Source organism: Galeopterus variegatus, unplaced genomic scaffold, assembly GCF_000696425.1.
Source record: "Galeopterus variegatus unplaced genomic scaffold, G_variegatus-3.0.2 Scaffold10793, whole genome shotgun sequence".
Lineage (NCBI taxonomy): Eukaryota > Metazoa > Chordata > Mammalia > Dermoptera > Cynocephalidae > Galeopterus > Galeopterus variegatus.
In genome coordinates this window covers 41,213-59,067 of record NW_007736904.1, presented here as the reverse complement: position 1 = coordinate 59,067, position 17,855 = coordinate 41,213, and the positions used below count along the sequence as shown (strand labels likewise).

Here is a 17,855-nt window from a genome sequence, read left to right as displayed (position 1 = left end):
AGCCCCGGGAGCAGGCGAGCGGCGCGCCACGTGCTCCCCCAGAGCGGCCTCCCCCGCCGCCGTCCATCTTGGAGCCGGGCAAAGATGCAACGGGGGGCCTACCCTCGCTCTGCACCAGGCGGACACCGCCGACCGCAGAACCGCGACGGGGACGCAGAGACAGGGACACTCTCCCAGCGACGCACGATTCGAGAAAGAGCGCGCTCCAGTGCGGCGAAATTTATTTCTCAGCCCTAGTCCAAGATGGCGACGAGAGGTGACGTAAACAAGACCTCGCGAGAGCAAAAGTGCGCGATTTGGAGGCGCCCACGCTAACGCCGGAGAGGAGAGACTCCCAATCGGTCGCGTGTCTACGCTGGTGAACAAGAGGCTAGGGGTGGAGCGTGCGCGCCGCAGTGCAGGCTGGGACTGCTTGCCTTAGGCGGGACCTAGCTGCTGGCCAGAGCGCGGGAACGTTGAAAGTTCGGGTCCTGAGAGGTTGTTCGTGCCCTGGGAGTTAAGCGAGGCGTGGTGGCTTCTGAGGTACCGATCCTTGCCATAGGCTGGGCCGATATTTAAAGTTGTCTGTTTCCTAATCCAGACTCCCGTCCTGTCCCCGCCAAGGGTCCACACTTAGGCCGCTCTCCGGGGACCACGATGGTGGGCCTTGCTGACCGCCGCCTGCCAGCTCCAGCCTGCGACACGGGACGTGCCCTTCAGAAGCTCGATTTCCACGTCTGTAAAACGGGGTCCTAATAGCACCCACGTTAGGTGTGAGGATTAAATGAGAAATAGCCAAACGGAGTACTTAGCAAAGAACCTGGTTTTTAGGGATCGGTCGTTAATTGTTCACTGTGACTGTCATGGCCGCTGTAGGACGGTTTCCATCGTTCTGTTTTTCTCTGTCTCTTGCACACAGTCCTATTTTCTGGGGCGTTCACATTTCTTCAGATTAAAGTTTGAACACGTCTTGCCCCAAGCTGTCTATTGATTCGCTGGCCCTTTGGTGTTGATGAGAGTCTTTCCTGGAAAATAGCTTTGTGCAAACATGTCGAAAGAGTATATTGAATATAATTTCGGTGTGGGTTATTCTGATGCAGCTCTCACTTTGATAGTTCAAATATATAATGCATCTGGTATCTAACACCACTTTTCCCTTTAACAGGAATACAAAAATAAAAAAGGCCCTGGACATTGCAAATAGACTAGAGAGAAGTGAAAAAAAATCTGAAGATGAAGGTATTTCAGACCATTTGCAGGCAGCTCAGAAGTTCCAAGGGGTTTTCTGTAAAACCAGCCGCCCTTGTGGATTTTTCTACTTCTTCTTATTTATGTGGCCGGAAGAAAAAAGTGAACCCTTATGAAAAAGTGGACCAAGAAAAATACTCTCATTTAGTACAGTCTGTCGTGTCATTTAAAGGCCGTGCCCAGACCCCAGAATCATTGCTGGAGGAAGATGCTTTACTCTATGGACCTGTGAGCAAGAGTAAATCCTCAAAGCAAGATGAGGAAACAAAAGGTCCACAAAACTGGTTTCCTATCTTCAATCCAGAGAGAAGTGTAAAACCAAATACAAGTGGCACTTCAATTCCTTTAAAAATCCCTTTACAAAGGAAAGTAATACCAAGTGTGACCCGGATCCTTCAGCAGACCATGACATCAGAACAGATTTTCTATTTGGAGAGGTGGAAACAGCGGATGATTCAGGAATTGGGAGAAGATGGCTTTGCAGAATACACTTCAAGTAATTCTTTTAATTCTGGTTCTGCATGTCACTGTGTTTTCCAGAATATATGGCACTGATGTCAATGTTGTTTTTCTAATCTTACTAATGAGGAACTACTTTCTAATAATAATAATTAGCACTAAATAGCACTTTATGTGTATTAGTTTACTTAATCCTCATGACAGTCCCATGAAGCATACTTTCAAAAATTATCCACATATTACAGATGAGGCTGAAGCACAGAGATCAAGTAATTTGACTAAATAAGGCATAAAATTAATTTGCTTTTTATAAGCTACAAACTTCATATTAGAATTGCTTGTTTTTCGGGCTGGCCCGGTGGCGCACTGCTACAGTGTGCCGCTTGGGAAGCGCGGTGGCGCTCCCGCCGAGGGTTCGGATCCCACATACAGACCGGTTCCCGCTCACTGGCTGAGCGAGGTGCGGGTGCAACGCCAAGGGTTGCGATCCCGTTGCTGGTCCTGGTCCGGTATGGGCACGACACTGAGGGTTGCGATCCGTTGCCGGAAACGAGAAAGAAAAAAAAAAAAAAGACAGAATTGCTTGTTTTTCTTGATTATGGGGAAAAAGTGAGTCACCTGTTAACAGAATTTTAGTTTTTTGCTAGACAATCTGTTCAGAATCTAGTAAATAACTATTGCTCTACTTGTCAGTGTAAACGGACTGGTAAATTCACCCTGGCAACAGGTCAGAACACATGACCTATATTTAGATCTTTGTAAATTGAGATAATCAGATGCTCTTTATTAGGAACTGGGAGTAATAAATTTTAGTCTTCAACCCCTAACTTAGACAAGTTAGGAGAATAGCTTCCTTGAAACATATTCCATGCAAAAATAAAGACCATAAGCACAGGTGAATTAGCTGGTCTCATAAGGATTACATGAGGGTACTTGAAAAAGTTTGTGGAAAATTTGAATTAAAAGACAATACTAAGAGCCAGCCCATGGCTCACCTGGGAGAGTGTGGTGCTGATAACACCAAGGCTACGGGTTCGGATCCCTATATAGGGATGGCCGGTTAGCTCACTTGAGAGAGTGTGGTGCTAACAACACCAAGTAAGGTTAAGGTCCCCTTACCAGTCATCTTTAAAAAAAAAAAAAAAGACAATACTAATCTTTCCACGGACTTTTTGAAGACCCCTCATATAGATATCTCTTGTTAAAGCTAAGTTTTACATTGATTATTCCTTAGCCCTGTCTCCCAGAGAGCAGTACACATAGCCCTAGTGGTACACAAGCAGTTTAATTTTTATTTTAAGAGCAGTGTACTTATTTTCCAACATCTTAAGAAAAAACTGTGTGTATGTAAATGTGTAAGGCATTAAACATGTGGTCACATATGTTTTAAGAAAAATATTAAGCATATACAGGTGGTACCTGTATATGGCAAAAATGGTCAAGGCCTTATAACATTCTTCAGCTGTGTGGGGCAAGAACTATATGCAGGGGCTTACTGCCTTAAGAGAGTTAATTAGTAACAACCACCAAACTGTCCTCTGCCTTCTAAACAAGCAGCATAAAAATCTTTTAATGACATCTTAAGTTTTTTATTTGTACCACTAGAATTTAGAATTGACAGTTTCCTCATGAGAAGTGTTTTGATTTTCTGTAAAACAGGAATGTCACAGCTTTTAGGAATCCTGAAAGGATTGTAATCCTGAAAGAAATGTAAAGGCACAAAGGGTTGGATCCCTGTACCGGCCAGCCACCACACAAAAAAAGAAAGAAATGTAAAGGCAGAAATCTGATGGGACATGTGGGACCCTAGAGTCTCTAGCTCTTGGCACAAAGTAAGGAAGTGAGCTGGTGGCCCTCTTGATAAAGGAGGGGAATTTCTGTCTGGAATGTGAATGAGCCCCAATAGCCCAAACAGAGAGAAAACTATAGCTGTTTTCTCATAGTCGACTTTGTTGATCTAGATTAGCACTCTGCTATTTCTCAGTTAACTCAGTAGCAACCTTGGAAGTAGAATCACTCTTTTTTAAAAAATAAATAAGTAAATAAGGGGCCAATCACATACAGAAAGAAAAAGCATATCAGAAGTCACTAAATTGATTAGTGGGTCTGGAGAGGCAGTCTAAAAAGTACTGGATCGATAATTCCTTTCTGCCTGGTCTTGCCAAAGGCTAAAGGATAGAGATGTGCCCAGAGCCTGGCTTTCTTCCGAACACTTGAGCAATTTCCCAAGCATCAGTTAACCTTTTGAAGATTGGCAAAGATTAGAAAGTCTGACTTACTCTGATTTACATTTAAATGTTGATCATAATAAAGGGCTGGGGCTTATTTCTTAATTTTTTGCCACACTGATTTTTAATCCTAAAATATCATCCATCCTGCCAGTTCTATCAGAATATTGGAGACACATGAAATTTTTTTAATGCACTTTATACACTGGGACTTAAAAACATTTCACTTTCATTGCTTTAACACATTTTCCACTTTCACTCCTTTAGTTGAGTGAATACTTCAACTTGATGCTGCCTGTGATAAATCTATCCTTTAATCGTTTTTTTATTTTTTTTATTTTTTTTTTTTTCCGTGTCCGGCAACGGATCGCGACCCTCAGTGTTGCCCCCGTACCGGACCACGGACCGGCAACGGGATTGCAAACCTCGGTGCTGCTCCCACGCCTCGCTCAGCCAGTGAGCGGGAGCCGGTCTGTATGTGGGATCCGAACCCTCGGGCGGCAGCGCCGCCGCGCTTCCCAAGCGGCGCACTATCCAGTGCGCCACTGGGCCGGCCCCTTAATCGTTTTTTTATTAAAATTAAAATTGAATCATATTTAATGTTCTGAGCCCTAGATTCTAAGGGATACTGTAATCTGGATTTCCATGTTTGTGGCCATATGTATGTGAAGAACCTAGCCAGGGGTTAAGTTTGCAGCCAGTGATGAATTGTGCATGGCAGTTGATAAAGCAATTTGGGGGGGGGGGGGTATGTGTGTGGCTGGCCTGTATGGGGATCTGAATCCTTGACCATGGTGTTATAACACCACTCTCTAACTAACTGAGCTAATGGGCCAGCCCTGATAAAAGGTTTTTTGCTTCCTGTTTTAACATGTTTGTCTTCTGCTTCATTAAGCTACTCTGTAGATGAATAGTACACTTCTTTGCCCCACGTTTTAATTCCATCAGTCTTAAGTTTCTTATAGTTGGGCTGGCCAGATAGCTCAGGTGGTTAGAGGGTGGTGCTGGTAACACCAAGGTTCAGGGGCTCAATCCCTGTACCGACCAGCTGCCAAAAAAAAAAAAAATTTACTAAGTTTTAGAACTAAATACAAAAAAAAAAAAATTTTAAAGAAAAAATAAAAGAAAATTTAAAAAAAGGAAAATTTTTTCTTGTAAGCCTTTCATGTGCTGATAATTCCAATTGAACCAAGTAAATTTGGAGTAGAATAACTTAGTTCCTTAGTTGAATTTCATTTAACTCTAAGTAATTTCCCAGAAGGGATGCCATTTTTTGCCGGTGGTAGAACTGACCTTTCAAAGTCTTTGTAAAAAATACTTGACAAACAATACAGTTTAATATTACCTCATTAGATAGAATTGTTTTCCTCCTTTTCTGTGGGTCTGTCTCCAAGCATGTGTATTTCCTACTCTGTTGTATCTAAATGGTGATCTTTAGTTTGCCTTCCTTGCTCTGCTGTGTGGTGGACCAGAAAGAATACAGACTCTGGTGCCAGGCTGCCAGTCCAGCTTTTGCTTTTGGGCAAATTAGCAGCACTGCCTAGGCCTGCAAGGACTCATTCATTCAAATGGGGGTAATGATCCCTATCGTGCTAGGTCGTTGTGTTTGAAAATCAAATAATGTTTTGGAAGCACCAAGACCACTGCTTAGCGTAACAGTGTCCCCCTTTCTTTCTCTCCGTCCCTTACCAAGAATCAAGTGAATACATAGTATTTTTTTGCATTTGTTGAATCTTTTTGTATTCCATTTTCTTAACTTAAAACTGTATGAGGAAAAAAAAATACAGAACACAGCAAACGTCTCAGACTGTTCCAGCACTAAAAAAAAGCACAAGAGAAGAATGTCACATATTTTCCTCTCCCTCCCGCCTCAAACATCCAGTTCATTATTTTTAATTTGCATGTGCCTTGATTTTCATTCCTTGCCAGTCATGAATTCTGGAAATCTCTAGTAAAAGGATTCTCCCACCTATGTTCATGATTAAGTTTTGGTTGTAAAAAGAACTGTAAACAGAAATACGGTTCCCTAAATTTCTTTTTTTTTTTTTTTTAAAAAAGATGACCGGTAAGGGGATCTTAACCCTTGACTTGGTGTTGTCAGCACCTCGCTCAGCCAGTGAGCGAACCGGCCATCCCTATATGGGATCCGAACCCGGGGCCTTGGTGTTATCAGCACCACACTCTCCCGAGTGAGCCACGGGCCAGCCCAGTTCCCTAAATTTCTAATGATTTTTTATCACAACCAGTTAAATTAAATTGAATTTTTGTTTTTGTTTTTGTTTTTTTGGGGGGGCAGCGGGCCTGTATGGGGATCTGATCCCATGACCTGGGTGTTAACAGCACCACACTCTCCCAAGTGAGCCAACCAGCCAGCCCTACTTATTAAATTGGATGCTGAAATACACAGAACCATAAACTACGTGTTGCCCCATAGCCCCCAGGTCTACAATTCTAGCTTTGGCCTAATTCTACTAGAAATATTTGACTTTAATCCATTTTATTCTAAACTATTCTAATCCCTTCGGTTTTCAAAATGCATTCTTAGGTTTCACAAGAGGCTGAAATTTGCTGTCTTAGGGGTTGTCACTTAAAGGTAACTTTTGTGTGACTTTTAATTTTATTTAATTTTGATGTTATTGTTCAGAGTTTTTAGAGAGTTTGTGTATTAGTACTGACTTTGTTTTGTTTTCCTTTTTCCCCTGATTTTCTTTTCAGACATCTTTTTACAAGGGAAACAGTTCCATCAAGCCTTGGAAAGCATACTTTCACCCCAGGGGAACTTAAAAGAAAGAGATGAAAATCTCTTTGAATCTGGCTACGTTGAAAGCGTCCAGCATGTTCTGAAAGATGTTACCGGAGTGCGAGCTCTTGAAAGCGGTGTTCAACATGAGACCTTAAAGTATGTAGGTCTGCTGGACTGTGTAGCAGAGTATCAGTAAGTATGATACTGTTTACATCACAGCTTGGAACTGAATTAATGCAGGGTGGGAAAGACAGTGCCTGTTGAAAGGTACTTTTTCCTCTTAATTCCCAAGGTGTGCCTGTAGGTATTCATAGCCTCTTCCTCTGTAACATTAAAACCTATGTGATAGGTAAAAGAATTGGGTGTGAGGCAAGAGGTAAATAAGGATGCAGGGGGAACAGCCACATAGTCCTTGTCAATCAGTATTCCAAAATCAAATTATTTAGTGGAGAAAAGATAGACTTTTCTATATCTCTAGAATGGCCTGTTTTCCAGCTTGTACCTCTTCCCCTCCCCCCAAGCAAGATACCAGCCATAAGATCCAATTTGATTCCTGTGTTTTCTTTTCTGTTTTCCTAAAGATTACACCCATATTCTGATGGCCCTGAAAATCTTTTCCTGGCTTCCAGGCAGTGGTTGACATGGATAAGAACTCTGACCTTACTCAAGCTTCCTGCAGTTTTTAAATTGCTGCTGCGTTACTGTTTGTCCCAGTTACTACAGATTCCAAGCGTAGCTATAACCTGCAGGTACCCCTATTCCAAATGAAGCATGTGAGCAGAAGGAACAGGATGGGGAAGAAAAATATGTACTTGTAACCCTTGAAGCTCTAGTTAAAATTTAAGTTTAAAAAAAAATTGGCAGAATATTCATTAGTCTGGAAACTGTGTTTAGACCACCAAACAGTTTTGTGCCATAGCTGCCTCATCTGAGAAGAGCCCTGTGTGCCAAGAAATTATTAGTAGACTATTTTTGGTTGCCCTTTAGATTAACCAAGGGAGCCATATAGTCACTTCCACCCTGAGGCCTATAAGAAGTTCCTGATAACAAACGCTTTTTATAGAGGATTATTAAATATGTCCATAGCATGGATGGTTATTTATTTTTTGCTCATTTAAGTCAGAGCATCAATACTGAGAATATGAACACTGAACATTTTTGAATCTAAGATTTTATAAATTTCAGAAGGATTTTTAATGGGTAATATATGTACTTGGTTAACTTAAGCTGTTAAAAGTGAGTCTTCCATGGGCCGGCCCGGTGGCGCACTCGGTAGAGTGCGGCGCTTGGGAGCGCGGCGGCTCTCCCACCGAGGGTTCGGATCCCATATAGAGACCGGTCTGCTCACTGGTTGAGCGCGGTGCGGACGCGACACTGAGGGTTGCGATCCCATTGCCGGTCGCGGTACGGGTGCAACACTGAGGGTTGCGATCCCATTACCGGTCACGAAAAAAAAAAGACAAAAAGGGAAGAAAAAAAAAAGTGAGTCTTCCACACACACTCTGTATTTAACTTCCGTTTAAAAAGTTCATGTGTTCCTGATTTATGACTAATATGTATAATTGTTTGTCCCCATCCTTACTTTCTTTTTTTTTTTTGTCTTTTTTCATGACCGGTAGGGGAATCGCAACCCTTGGCTTGGTGTCACCCACACCACGCTCAGCCAGTGAGCGCACCGGCCATTCCTATATAGGATCCAAACCCACGGCGGGAGAGTTGCTGCACGCTCCCAGCGCCGCACTCTCCCGAGTGCGCCACAGGGCGGGCCCCCTTTTTTCTTTTTTTTGACAACTGGCTGGTTCTGGGATGGAACCCTAACCAACTGAGCAAACTGGCCAGCCCCCCACCCTCGCTTCTGAACACAACATGCTACACCCTTTTTTTTTTTTTCACTTAACAATGTATCTTAGAGATCTGTCCTTATTAGTTCATATAGATCTACAACATTCTTTTCTTTTTTTTTTTTTTTCCTTTTTGTCTTTTTTCGTGACCGGCAACGGATCGCAACCCTCAGTGTCGCGCCCGTACCAGACCGGGACCAGCAACGGGATTGCAACCCCCGGTGTTGCGCCTGCACCTCGCTCAGCCAGTGAGCGGCCAGTCTGTATGTGGCATCCGAACCCTCGGCGGGAGCGCCGCCGCACTCCCAAGCGGCGCACTGTAGCAGTGTGCCACCGGGCCAGCCCTACAACATTCTTTTCTATTTCAGTAATTTTCCACTGTCCAGAATTAATAGTTATTAACACTTTGTCACATTTGCTTGTAATTTTTTTTCTTCTTTTTTTAAGAAAAATAAAACATTACAAGTTAAGCCCAGGGCTGGCCCGTGGCTCACTCGGGAGAGTGTGGTGCTGATAACACCAAGGCCCCGGGTTCGGATCCCATATAGGGATGGCCGGTTCGCTCACTGGCTGAGCGTGGTGCTGACAACACCAAGTCAAGGGTTAAGATCCCCTTACCGGTCATCTTTTAAAAAAAAAAAAAAAAAAAAAAGACAAGTTAAGCCCAAATTCCTTTTAACTATCTCCTCTCTCCTCTCCCAGGCCCCTGGACAAAGGCAATCACTGTTATAAGTTTGGTACTGTGCCCGTCTGGTCTACTTTTTACACTCTTTTACACACAACATTATAATACACATAAACACACAGCAACTGTGAGAGTCACAATATACTGAAATCTCTAGCTACACAGTGTCATAAATCTGGTAAAATACTGGGGTCAGGAACCAGGCTGCCTCCTTGTATACAACTGTGAAAGTTTCTCTAAGCAGATGCACAGGTTCATTTGTTTGTTTTAGACGGGAGATATATTCAGTTGATCTGAAAGTAGCCCTGGGTATGAGTACTTCTTAAATATCCCAGGCACTTGGTAGTCGCACCCAAGACATCAAGCCATTGTTCTCTCATACGTACCTAAAATGGAAATTGCTGGGTCAAGGGTATGTGCATTTTAATAATAGTAGATATTAGTGTGTTTATTTGTGCATACCTTTAACAACACTGTTAATAATTTTGATAACACTGTATTTTTAATCTGTGTCTTGCATACTCCTGAGGCTGAGCATCTTTTCATTTGTTTAAGAGGTGTTTGTGAACTGTCTTACTGCAAGTTTAATTTGGGTTTATGCTAAGATTTTTTAAAATTTATTTTTGATTGACCAATTATATATTTATGGGGTACAGTGTGATGTTTTGATATATGTAGACATTGTGGAAAGATTAAATCAAGCTAAATAACATATTCATCACCTCACTTACTTTTTTGTGGTGTGAAAATCTACTTTTAAAATCTACTCTTAGCAATTTTTAAATATACAGTACATTGTTGTTAACTGTGGTCATCATGCTGCTCAGTAGATCACTAAACCTTATCCCTTTTGTCTAACTGAAACTTTATACCCTTTGGGCAACATCTCCCTGCAGACCCGCCACTCCACTCCGCTCCCCTCACCTGTGGTAACCACCATTCGCCTCTGCTTCTCAGTTTGACTTTTTTCAATTCCACATATAAGTGAGGTCATGCAGTATTAATCTTTCTGTGCCTGGCTTATTTCACTTAGCATAATGTCCTCCAGTTTCATCCGTGTTGTTGCAAATGACAGAATTTTGTTCTTTTTTAAGGCTGTATAGTATTCTATTGTGTATATATACCACATTTTCTTTATCCATTCATCCACTGATGGACACTTACATTGTTTCCATACCTTGGCTATTGTGAATTATGCTGCAATGAACGTGGGAGTTCAGACATCTCTTAAACATAGTGGTTTTAATTCTCTTGGATATATACCCACAAGTGGGATTGCTGGATCATATGGTAATTCTATTTTTAGTTTTTTGAGGAACTTCCATACTGTTTTCCAAAATCGCTATACTAATTTACATACCAACAATATGCCAGGATTCCCTTTTCTCCACACTCTTGCCAATACTTGCTGTCTTTCATCTTTTTGACAATAGCCATTATAACATTTGTGAGGTGATGTCTCACTATGGTTTTTAATTGCATTTCCCTGATCACCAGAGATGTTGAGCATTTTTTCACATATCTATTGGCCATTCATATGTCTTCTTTTGAGAATATCTGTTTTATCTCCTTTGCCTTTTTTTTTTTCCAGCAGCTGGCCAGTATGGGAATTTGAACCCTTGACCTTGTCCTTTGCCATTTTAAATTGGGTTGTTTTCTTCCTATTAAGTTGTTTGAGTTCCTTATATATTTGGATACTAGCATCTTATCAGTTGTATGGTTTGTAAATACTTTCTCCCATTTCATGGGTTTTCTCTTTACTCTGTTACTTGTTTCCTTTGCTGTACAGAAGCTTTTTTTTTTCTTGGCAGCTGGCTGGTACAGGGATCTGAACCCTCAACCTTGGTGTTACAACCCTGCGCTCTAACCACCTGAGCTAACCAGCCAGACTTTTTTTAAATTTTGTAGAGTTTAATGACGCCATCTCACACACAGAGAAGTGCTCCCTACAGAAGCTTTTTAATTTGATGCAATCCCATTTGTCTATTTTTGCTTTTGTTGCCTGTGCTTTTGGTGTTCCATCTAAGAAATCATTGCCCAGACCAATGTCATGGAGCTTTTTCCCCTGTGTTTTCTTCCAGTAGTTTTCTTCTTGCCACTTCTGCCATCTTCAGTTTCTTTTATCAATGTTTTATAGATTTCAGTATGCTACTAAGATTTTTTTTTCCATTAAGTTCTACAATTATAGTACATTGCTCTAAACAGTGGTCTAAGGCAGAAATCTTTTTTTAAGGTATTTTGATTTATTCAGGTGAGAGAACTGGGAATGGCAGCCTCCTGTAGTTATTGGGGCCCTCATTTGCATAGATTGTCAAACTTAGCAATATTACAAAACAATTACAAAGGCAATAAAATTACCTCTAGACCTGCACTTTGTATTGAATAGAGTAGCCACTAACCACATACGGCTATTGAGTACCTGAATGTGGCCAATCCAAACTGAGATGTGCTGTAACTTTATACAAACTAGATTTCAATGACTTAGTACAAAAAAGAATGTAAAATATCCCATTAATAACGTTTTTATGTTGATTATATGTTGAGATGATAATATTTGGGGTCTGGCTGGTTAGCTCAGTAGGTTAGAGTGAGGCGTTATAACACCAAGATCAAGGGTTTGGATCCCCACACTAACCAGCCTCCAAAAAAGAAAAAGAAAAGAAAAGATAATATTTTGGATATGTTGGGTTAAGTAAAATATTAAAATTTCACCTATTTCTTTTTTTTCTTCTCTGATATTGTTACTAGAAAATTTAAAATGACATGTGTGACTCACGTTTTGTTTCTTTTAGACAGTGCTGCTCTAGACTGATCTTACAGGTACCTTGCATAAGTCGTAACTCTAGAGCTATAGTGACATGCAACTAACATACATACTTTGTACAAAATCTCCCTATAAACTGATTTTGAAATTGAAGTCACGAAAGACAGATTGAACAGGTAGATCCTGTTCTTTAAGAGTCTCTAGTTATCAGCCCACTCATCCTATAATGTTTTCGGTACTGCAGTTGGCAAGTATAAAACCCTACCAGAATGGGGGGAGTGGGGAAGAATACACTGGATATTTGACACCCTCCCCCCCCAAAAAAAAAGTGGCAGGTATTTTTTTATTTTCTCAATATCCCTAATAGATACCCTACCCTGTATGTAAGGTTTTTTTTATTGAAACAATTGATTGTTATATCTGTGGGGTACAGAGTTGAATATCAATACCTGTATGCAATATGTGATGTTCAAATCAGGATAATTAGTATATCAATGGTATAATTAGTATACCATTACACAATGTAATCATTTTTGTATGTAAATTTTTAGGACAGGGACCAGGTTTCCTTATTTGTATTTCTGCATATAGTTGGTGCCTATTGAATGTTGATGGATTTCAACGCCAGCTTTGGTTTCTGAGCAAGATAATTTTTGAGGCATCATAATGCATTGTCCTCCATAATGGAGACTTTGCTACTGATCTCTTGTGTTTCATTCTGATAGATATTTTAAAAAAATCAACCAAGACAATAAAAGATGTCATTTCAATTCCCCTGTGAACTATTAAAGGAAAGGAGGCCCAAAGGAATTACAGGAAAGTTTAGAAATTTGAACTGCAGAAAAATCGTTTCCCAGCTCTCCCACATGGCCCACATCTGTAGCTCTTCATGGGTGCACTGCAGGACACATTTTCCATCATACCTCCTTCCAGGCTCAACTGACCTGAATCAAGTGGTCAGAAGAAAGAGCATCACACCTAATCCTAAGAAGTAAAGCCACTTTGGAAAGCGGAGGATAGAAGCAACAGTCATTGGGTGACAAGTAATAAATTATACATAAGAGGAGAGTAGACCTAACAGTTTTTCAGTTTGAACTATTACCTACAAAGACTTTCTTTGGTTTCTCTTTAGGGGCAAGCTGTGTGTGATTGATTGGAAGACATCAGAGAGACCAAAGCCTTATATCCAAAATACATATGACAACCCACTGCAAGTTGTGGCATACGTGGGTGCCATAAACTATGATGCCAACTATAGCTTTCAGGTCAGGACAATGAGCTTCTACTTACTTGAAGCTTTGCTCAATGCTTGTTTACAGCTATTTAACTCCTTATGTTTTTAACTCTATTTTTATCCCACTGCTTACTCTTCCTTGTCCTCCCATTTTAAAAAGCACTTTTTCCCCCTCTTTCTGGGCTTTTTAAAAAATAGTTCTTTAATGACCATAGTTCATTCTTTAATGTTTTATCTGTTATCTTTGTGTTCTCATGTATCCTGGTGTAGTCTTTCATCAACCCACCTTAGAAATTGAGTTAGGAGATATTACTGTAGATTGTTTTGTACTGACAGAGTTTGCTCTGTAAGAAGGAAATGAACTTAAACTCTGGACCTAATGTAGAAATACTGGAATTGCCCTGTGTTTCTTCCTAGGTTCAGTGTGGCTTAATTGTGGTGGCGTACAAAGATGGATCCCCTGCCCACCCACACTTCATGGATGAGGAGCTCTGTTCCCACTACTGGGCCAAGTGGCTTCTTCGACTAGAAAAATATACAGAAAAGGAGAAGAATCAGAATATTGAGAAACCAGATTAGGGGCAGGATGCCATTTGGGAACATTCAGCACTTTCTCACAGTTTAGGAAGATATGAGCTGTTTACGATGATCTAAAAATGGAGGTGCCACAAGATCTGCAAAATACAACAACACAAGCAGAAGTATTAGTTTGTTGAAATCTATTGCAACAAAGGACAGAAAAGCCATAAAAGCCTAGATTTAAAGAGCTGGACTTTAGCACATAACATTCCTACTATGCTACCTCTGATTGTTACTTATCTGAAAAGAGGGCAAACAGATTGGCAGTCTTGTTGGTGACTCTTAGACTTCCTTATAGAACTTTTTGTGTCCCAGACAGGATGCCCAGTTCTTGAATTGATATTGGAAGGCAGTGAGGCTTAGTATGCCAAGCATTTCCCCAGGGTTCACTGGGAAGGAAGGGCCACACACCTCCAGGGTGTGTGTGGAGGGAAACATACATCAGCCAACTACCACTACCAGTGCGGTTTCCTAAAACTTGTTTCATATACAGTATTGAGGTTCCCTGTGTATTTCAGCTAGGGAAGAAAGCTCACACTTAACATTTTGAAAAAATAGATAGGTGATCACTCAAACATTGCTGTCTGGAAAGATGGAGCATATTCACTATGTTGTTTACAATATTCCTTGGCATACCACAAAATAACCCCCAGAAGTAGCCAGAACCCAGTTTGAAAATCATAATTGTAGGCATTTTAGTAGCTATTTCTGGTGTCAGTCAATGGATCATGTATACAGAGAAAATTTATCATATGTGGGATTTTTCAGCTATAGGGGAACAATAAAAAATTTTTTCTGTGTTTGATAGGCAATAAAAATCATTAGTTGTCACTGGGTTTGGGAAACTCAAATAAATGCCCATTATAGCCCTGGGAGAGAGTTTCCTGTTTTATGGAGTGGGCCTGTTAGCATTTAAGTTATAGTTGCCACCTTAAAATAATAAGCTGCTACGATCACTTTTTTCGTTCATTAGCCATTATGAGAAATAAAATACAAGATGTGAGTAATGAGATTTGTATTTGTTTCTTTCTATTTAAATTTGTGTGTTTATAGAATAATTTCATAAACCTGGAAATTGTTTGGACTTTGTTTTTATTTTTTTATTTTATTTTATTTATTTATTTATTTTTTAAAAGATGACCGGTAAGGGGATCTCAATCCTTGGCTTGGTGTTGTCAGCACCACGCTCAGCCAGTGAGCAAACCGGCCATCCCTATATAGGATCCGAACCCGGGGCCTTGGTGTTATTAGCACCGCACTCTACCGAGTGAGCCACGGGCCGGCCCTGGACTTTGTTTTTAGATTCAGATTTTTACCACTGTCCCAGTAGCTTTGGTATGTGTGCTGTGTGGATGTATAAAATGTATCTTCAGTAAGCTCTCAACCGTGATCACCTGACAAAGTAAGATTCAGGCAGGAGAGAAGAGGATTGAGGGAGACCTTGGTGGTTTGTTTTTTGTTTTTTTTTTTCAATCAGCATATATTTCTTTTTTTTTTTTTTTAAAAGATGACCGGTAAGGGGATCTCAACCCTTGACTTGGTGTTGTCAGCACCACGCTTAGCCAGTGAGCCAACCAGCCATCCCTATATGGGATCCGAACCCGGGGCCTTGGTGTTATCAGCACTGCACTCTCCCGAGTGAGCCACGGGCCGGCCCCAGCATATATTTCTGTAGCATGTAATTTCCAAAGTCAAATATCAAGTGAAACAATAGAAAGTTGTACTAACAGATTTTGCCACTCTGCTCCAATAACCGTCACCCTAGAATTTAGGAGACCAGACCCAACAGTATTTCATTGTAATATAGTTCTGTTGGGCTAATGTAAATTCATTTCAAACTGTCACTTTGTACCAGGAGTTTCCCAGGCTAATGGAGGTCTGAAGAGTTCCATGAGCAAGCCTCTCAGAAGAGTCTGAGCAGGTAGGAGAACAATGAAGGTAAGTCCTTGGGCAGGGTTCCTTTAACTGGCAAGGCTGCACCAATTTCTCATAACAATTCTGGTCCTCACATCTCAGCAACTGAATAAGTCTCAATCCCCTGAGAGAAAAAAGTCAATGGGAAAAATAGTTATTATCACTACTAAGCCATAAGAGAAAAATGTCAAATGAGTATCTGAGTCACAATTTTTCAAGAATTGACTTGTATGTGACTAATTTTTGGATACCACCTCTTCTCCTAAGTGATATATGGCATGTTAAACTCCAGTGGAATGAAACTGAGGATTCACAATAAGGAGAAATTCTCTAAGGATAATAAAAAAATTTTTAAAAGGTGAGGGCCAGCCTGTGACTCACTTGGGAGAGTGTGGTGCTGATAATACTAGGGCCATGTGTTTGGATCCCTGTATAAGGATGGCCAGTTGGCTCACTTGGGAGAGCGTGGTGCTGACAACACCAAGTCGGGGGTTAGGATCCCCTTACTGGTCATCTTTAAAAAACAAAATAAAATAAAATAAAAGGTGTATATTGTTATTCTGAAGAGGCTTCCTTATAGAAGTACAGAATAGAGTCTTTAGTTTTGAGACAATCTGTTAGATTCAAAGCTAACTGCGTTCCCTTTTCCTCTGCAATTCCACACATTCTTATTATTGCATCTAGTAGCTGACTAAAGCTCCTTGCTGATACTGAAAACCAGTTTTCAATTTTTTACAAAAAAAATGATGGCTTTTCCCCCTCAGACCTGGCCTCGTCCTCTGAGCCATTAGTGCTTGATAATCTGACAACATTAACCTCCATAAACCTATTATAATTCTAGGAAATCTTGTCAACATATGATCTATGGTTTCACACATGTTGACCAAGGTAAATATAGGAAGAAGATTAGTTATAAGTTAGTGTTTCTAGGTCACCAGTTTGCCTACCAGCTTTAAAAGGAGTTAGAGGGTAATTTGTTTTCATCACTGAGGCTTTCCACCTGAGCATTAAATATGTGATTGTAATCTACCTTATTATCTGGCACCTGCAACAAAAAAGTGAAGCAAGGAAATAGTTGGAACTTATATTTTTAAGAAACACTTAAGTTGTTTGGAGCTGGTGCCTAAAGAGAAACACTGTCATAAAACAAACCAATCAATTGCTAAATAAAAGGCAGAACTGACCCTCCCTCCCTTCCAACAGTAGAGATCTAAAAGTTAAGCAGAGATGTGCTGCTGCTGGAAGTCTGACCTACTGATACTCTTAAATTAATTACACTGTAGATGGGAACTTGAGAGAGTCTCTTTGGGGAAAGGCCCCTGACTGAGCAAAATGCTTGTATGTTACCTTCACAATAACCGTTGTCAGGTTTGAGTAATGCATTTGTGAAGATCCAATCATAAAATGATGTTCTGGTTTAGGGTTTGAGTTTTTTTCCTTTTTGCTTAAGAGATAGAAAGATAGATAAATATAAAATAGATAGAACATTACAGATAAACTTAAAAGCCTTTTGTTTCCCTAATCCCATTTCCCTCTCCCCTGAGACAAGCACCATCACAAATTGGTATGCACCTTTCCAATATATCCTTTTACAGTTTTACTATATGTACTGGTCTCCATAAATAATATAGTTTTGCTTTCTTTTTTTTTAGTTTTTACTTGCTTTGTCTCAACATTTGTTTTTGAGATTTATTGAGGTTGACCACTTCTTGATCTAGGACATTGCTTTTAATTGCTCTGCGGTATTCCCTCATTTTTTATGGTCATACTAATAGACCGTTAGTTTAACATTGTTTTGCTACTACAGACAGTGCTGCAGTGAACACCATTGCACGTGTTTTCTGGTACACACAAGGCACATGCAATGTAGTAGAAATGAGTGTGTGGATCATGGCTCTCCCATTTACTAGCTGTGTTACCTTGGATAGGTTACCTGACCTTTCTGTGCCTGGTTGTTAGGTTAAACACGGTAAATACTTAGAACAGCACCTGACACACAGTGGGAACAAAATGTCAGCCATGATCATCATTATCAAATATGACCAAACCTTGACGTGCCTTTGCTAGGTCACAGCTTGAACATTACTGTCAAATTTCTTTCCAAAATGGTGATATTAACTTACACTCTCACCAGTGGTGTCTGAGATTTTCTTTTTTTTTTTTTTTTTTTTTTTCCTTTTT

The 17,855-nt window shown here is 40.5% G+C and overlaps 1 protein-coding gene across 1 annotated transcript; it reads left to right on the top strand.

The window, feature by feature from the left end:
• The first annotated feature begins 439 nt into the window (after positions 1 to 439).
• MGME1 (mitochondrial genome maintenance exonuclease 1) lies at positions 440 to 14,772 on the top strand. Its single transcript, XM_008594434.1, has 5 exons — positions 440 to 522; positions 1,145 to 1,723; positions 6,630 to 6,849; positions 13,080 to 13,212; positions 13,599 to 14,772. The coding sequence occupies exons 2-5, from the start codon at positions 1,213 to 1,215 to the stop codon at positions 13,758 to 13,760; spliced, it is 1,026 nt and encodes a 341-aa protein (XP_008592656.1). The 5' UTR covers positions 440 to 522; positions 1,145 to 1,212; the 3' UTR covers positions 13,761 to 14,772.
• Positions 14,773 to 17,855: the final 3,083 nt, after the last annotated feature.

Bases quoted from the DNA above. Each gene is read 5' to 3' on its own strand.
- MGME1 (XM_008594434.1), top strand. From the start codon at position 1,213: ATGAAGGTATTTCAGACCATTTGCAGGCAGCTCAGAAGTTCCAAGGGG. The intron at 1,724-6,629 runs GTAATTCTTTTA...TTTTCTTTTCAG, and splicing joins CTTTGCAGAATACACTTCAA to ACATCTTTTTACAAGGGAAA. The intron at 13,213-13,598 runs GTCAGGACAATG...GTTTCTTCCTAG, and splicing joins ATGCCAACTATAGCTTTCAG to GTTCAGTGTGGCTTAATTGT.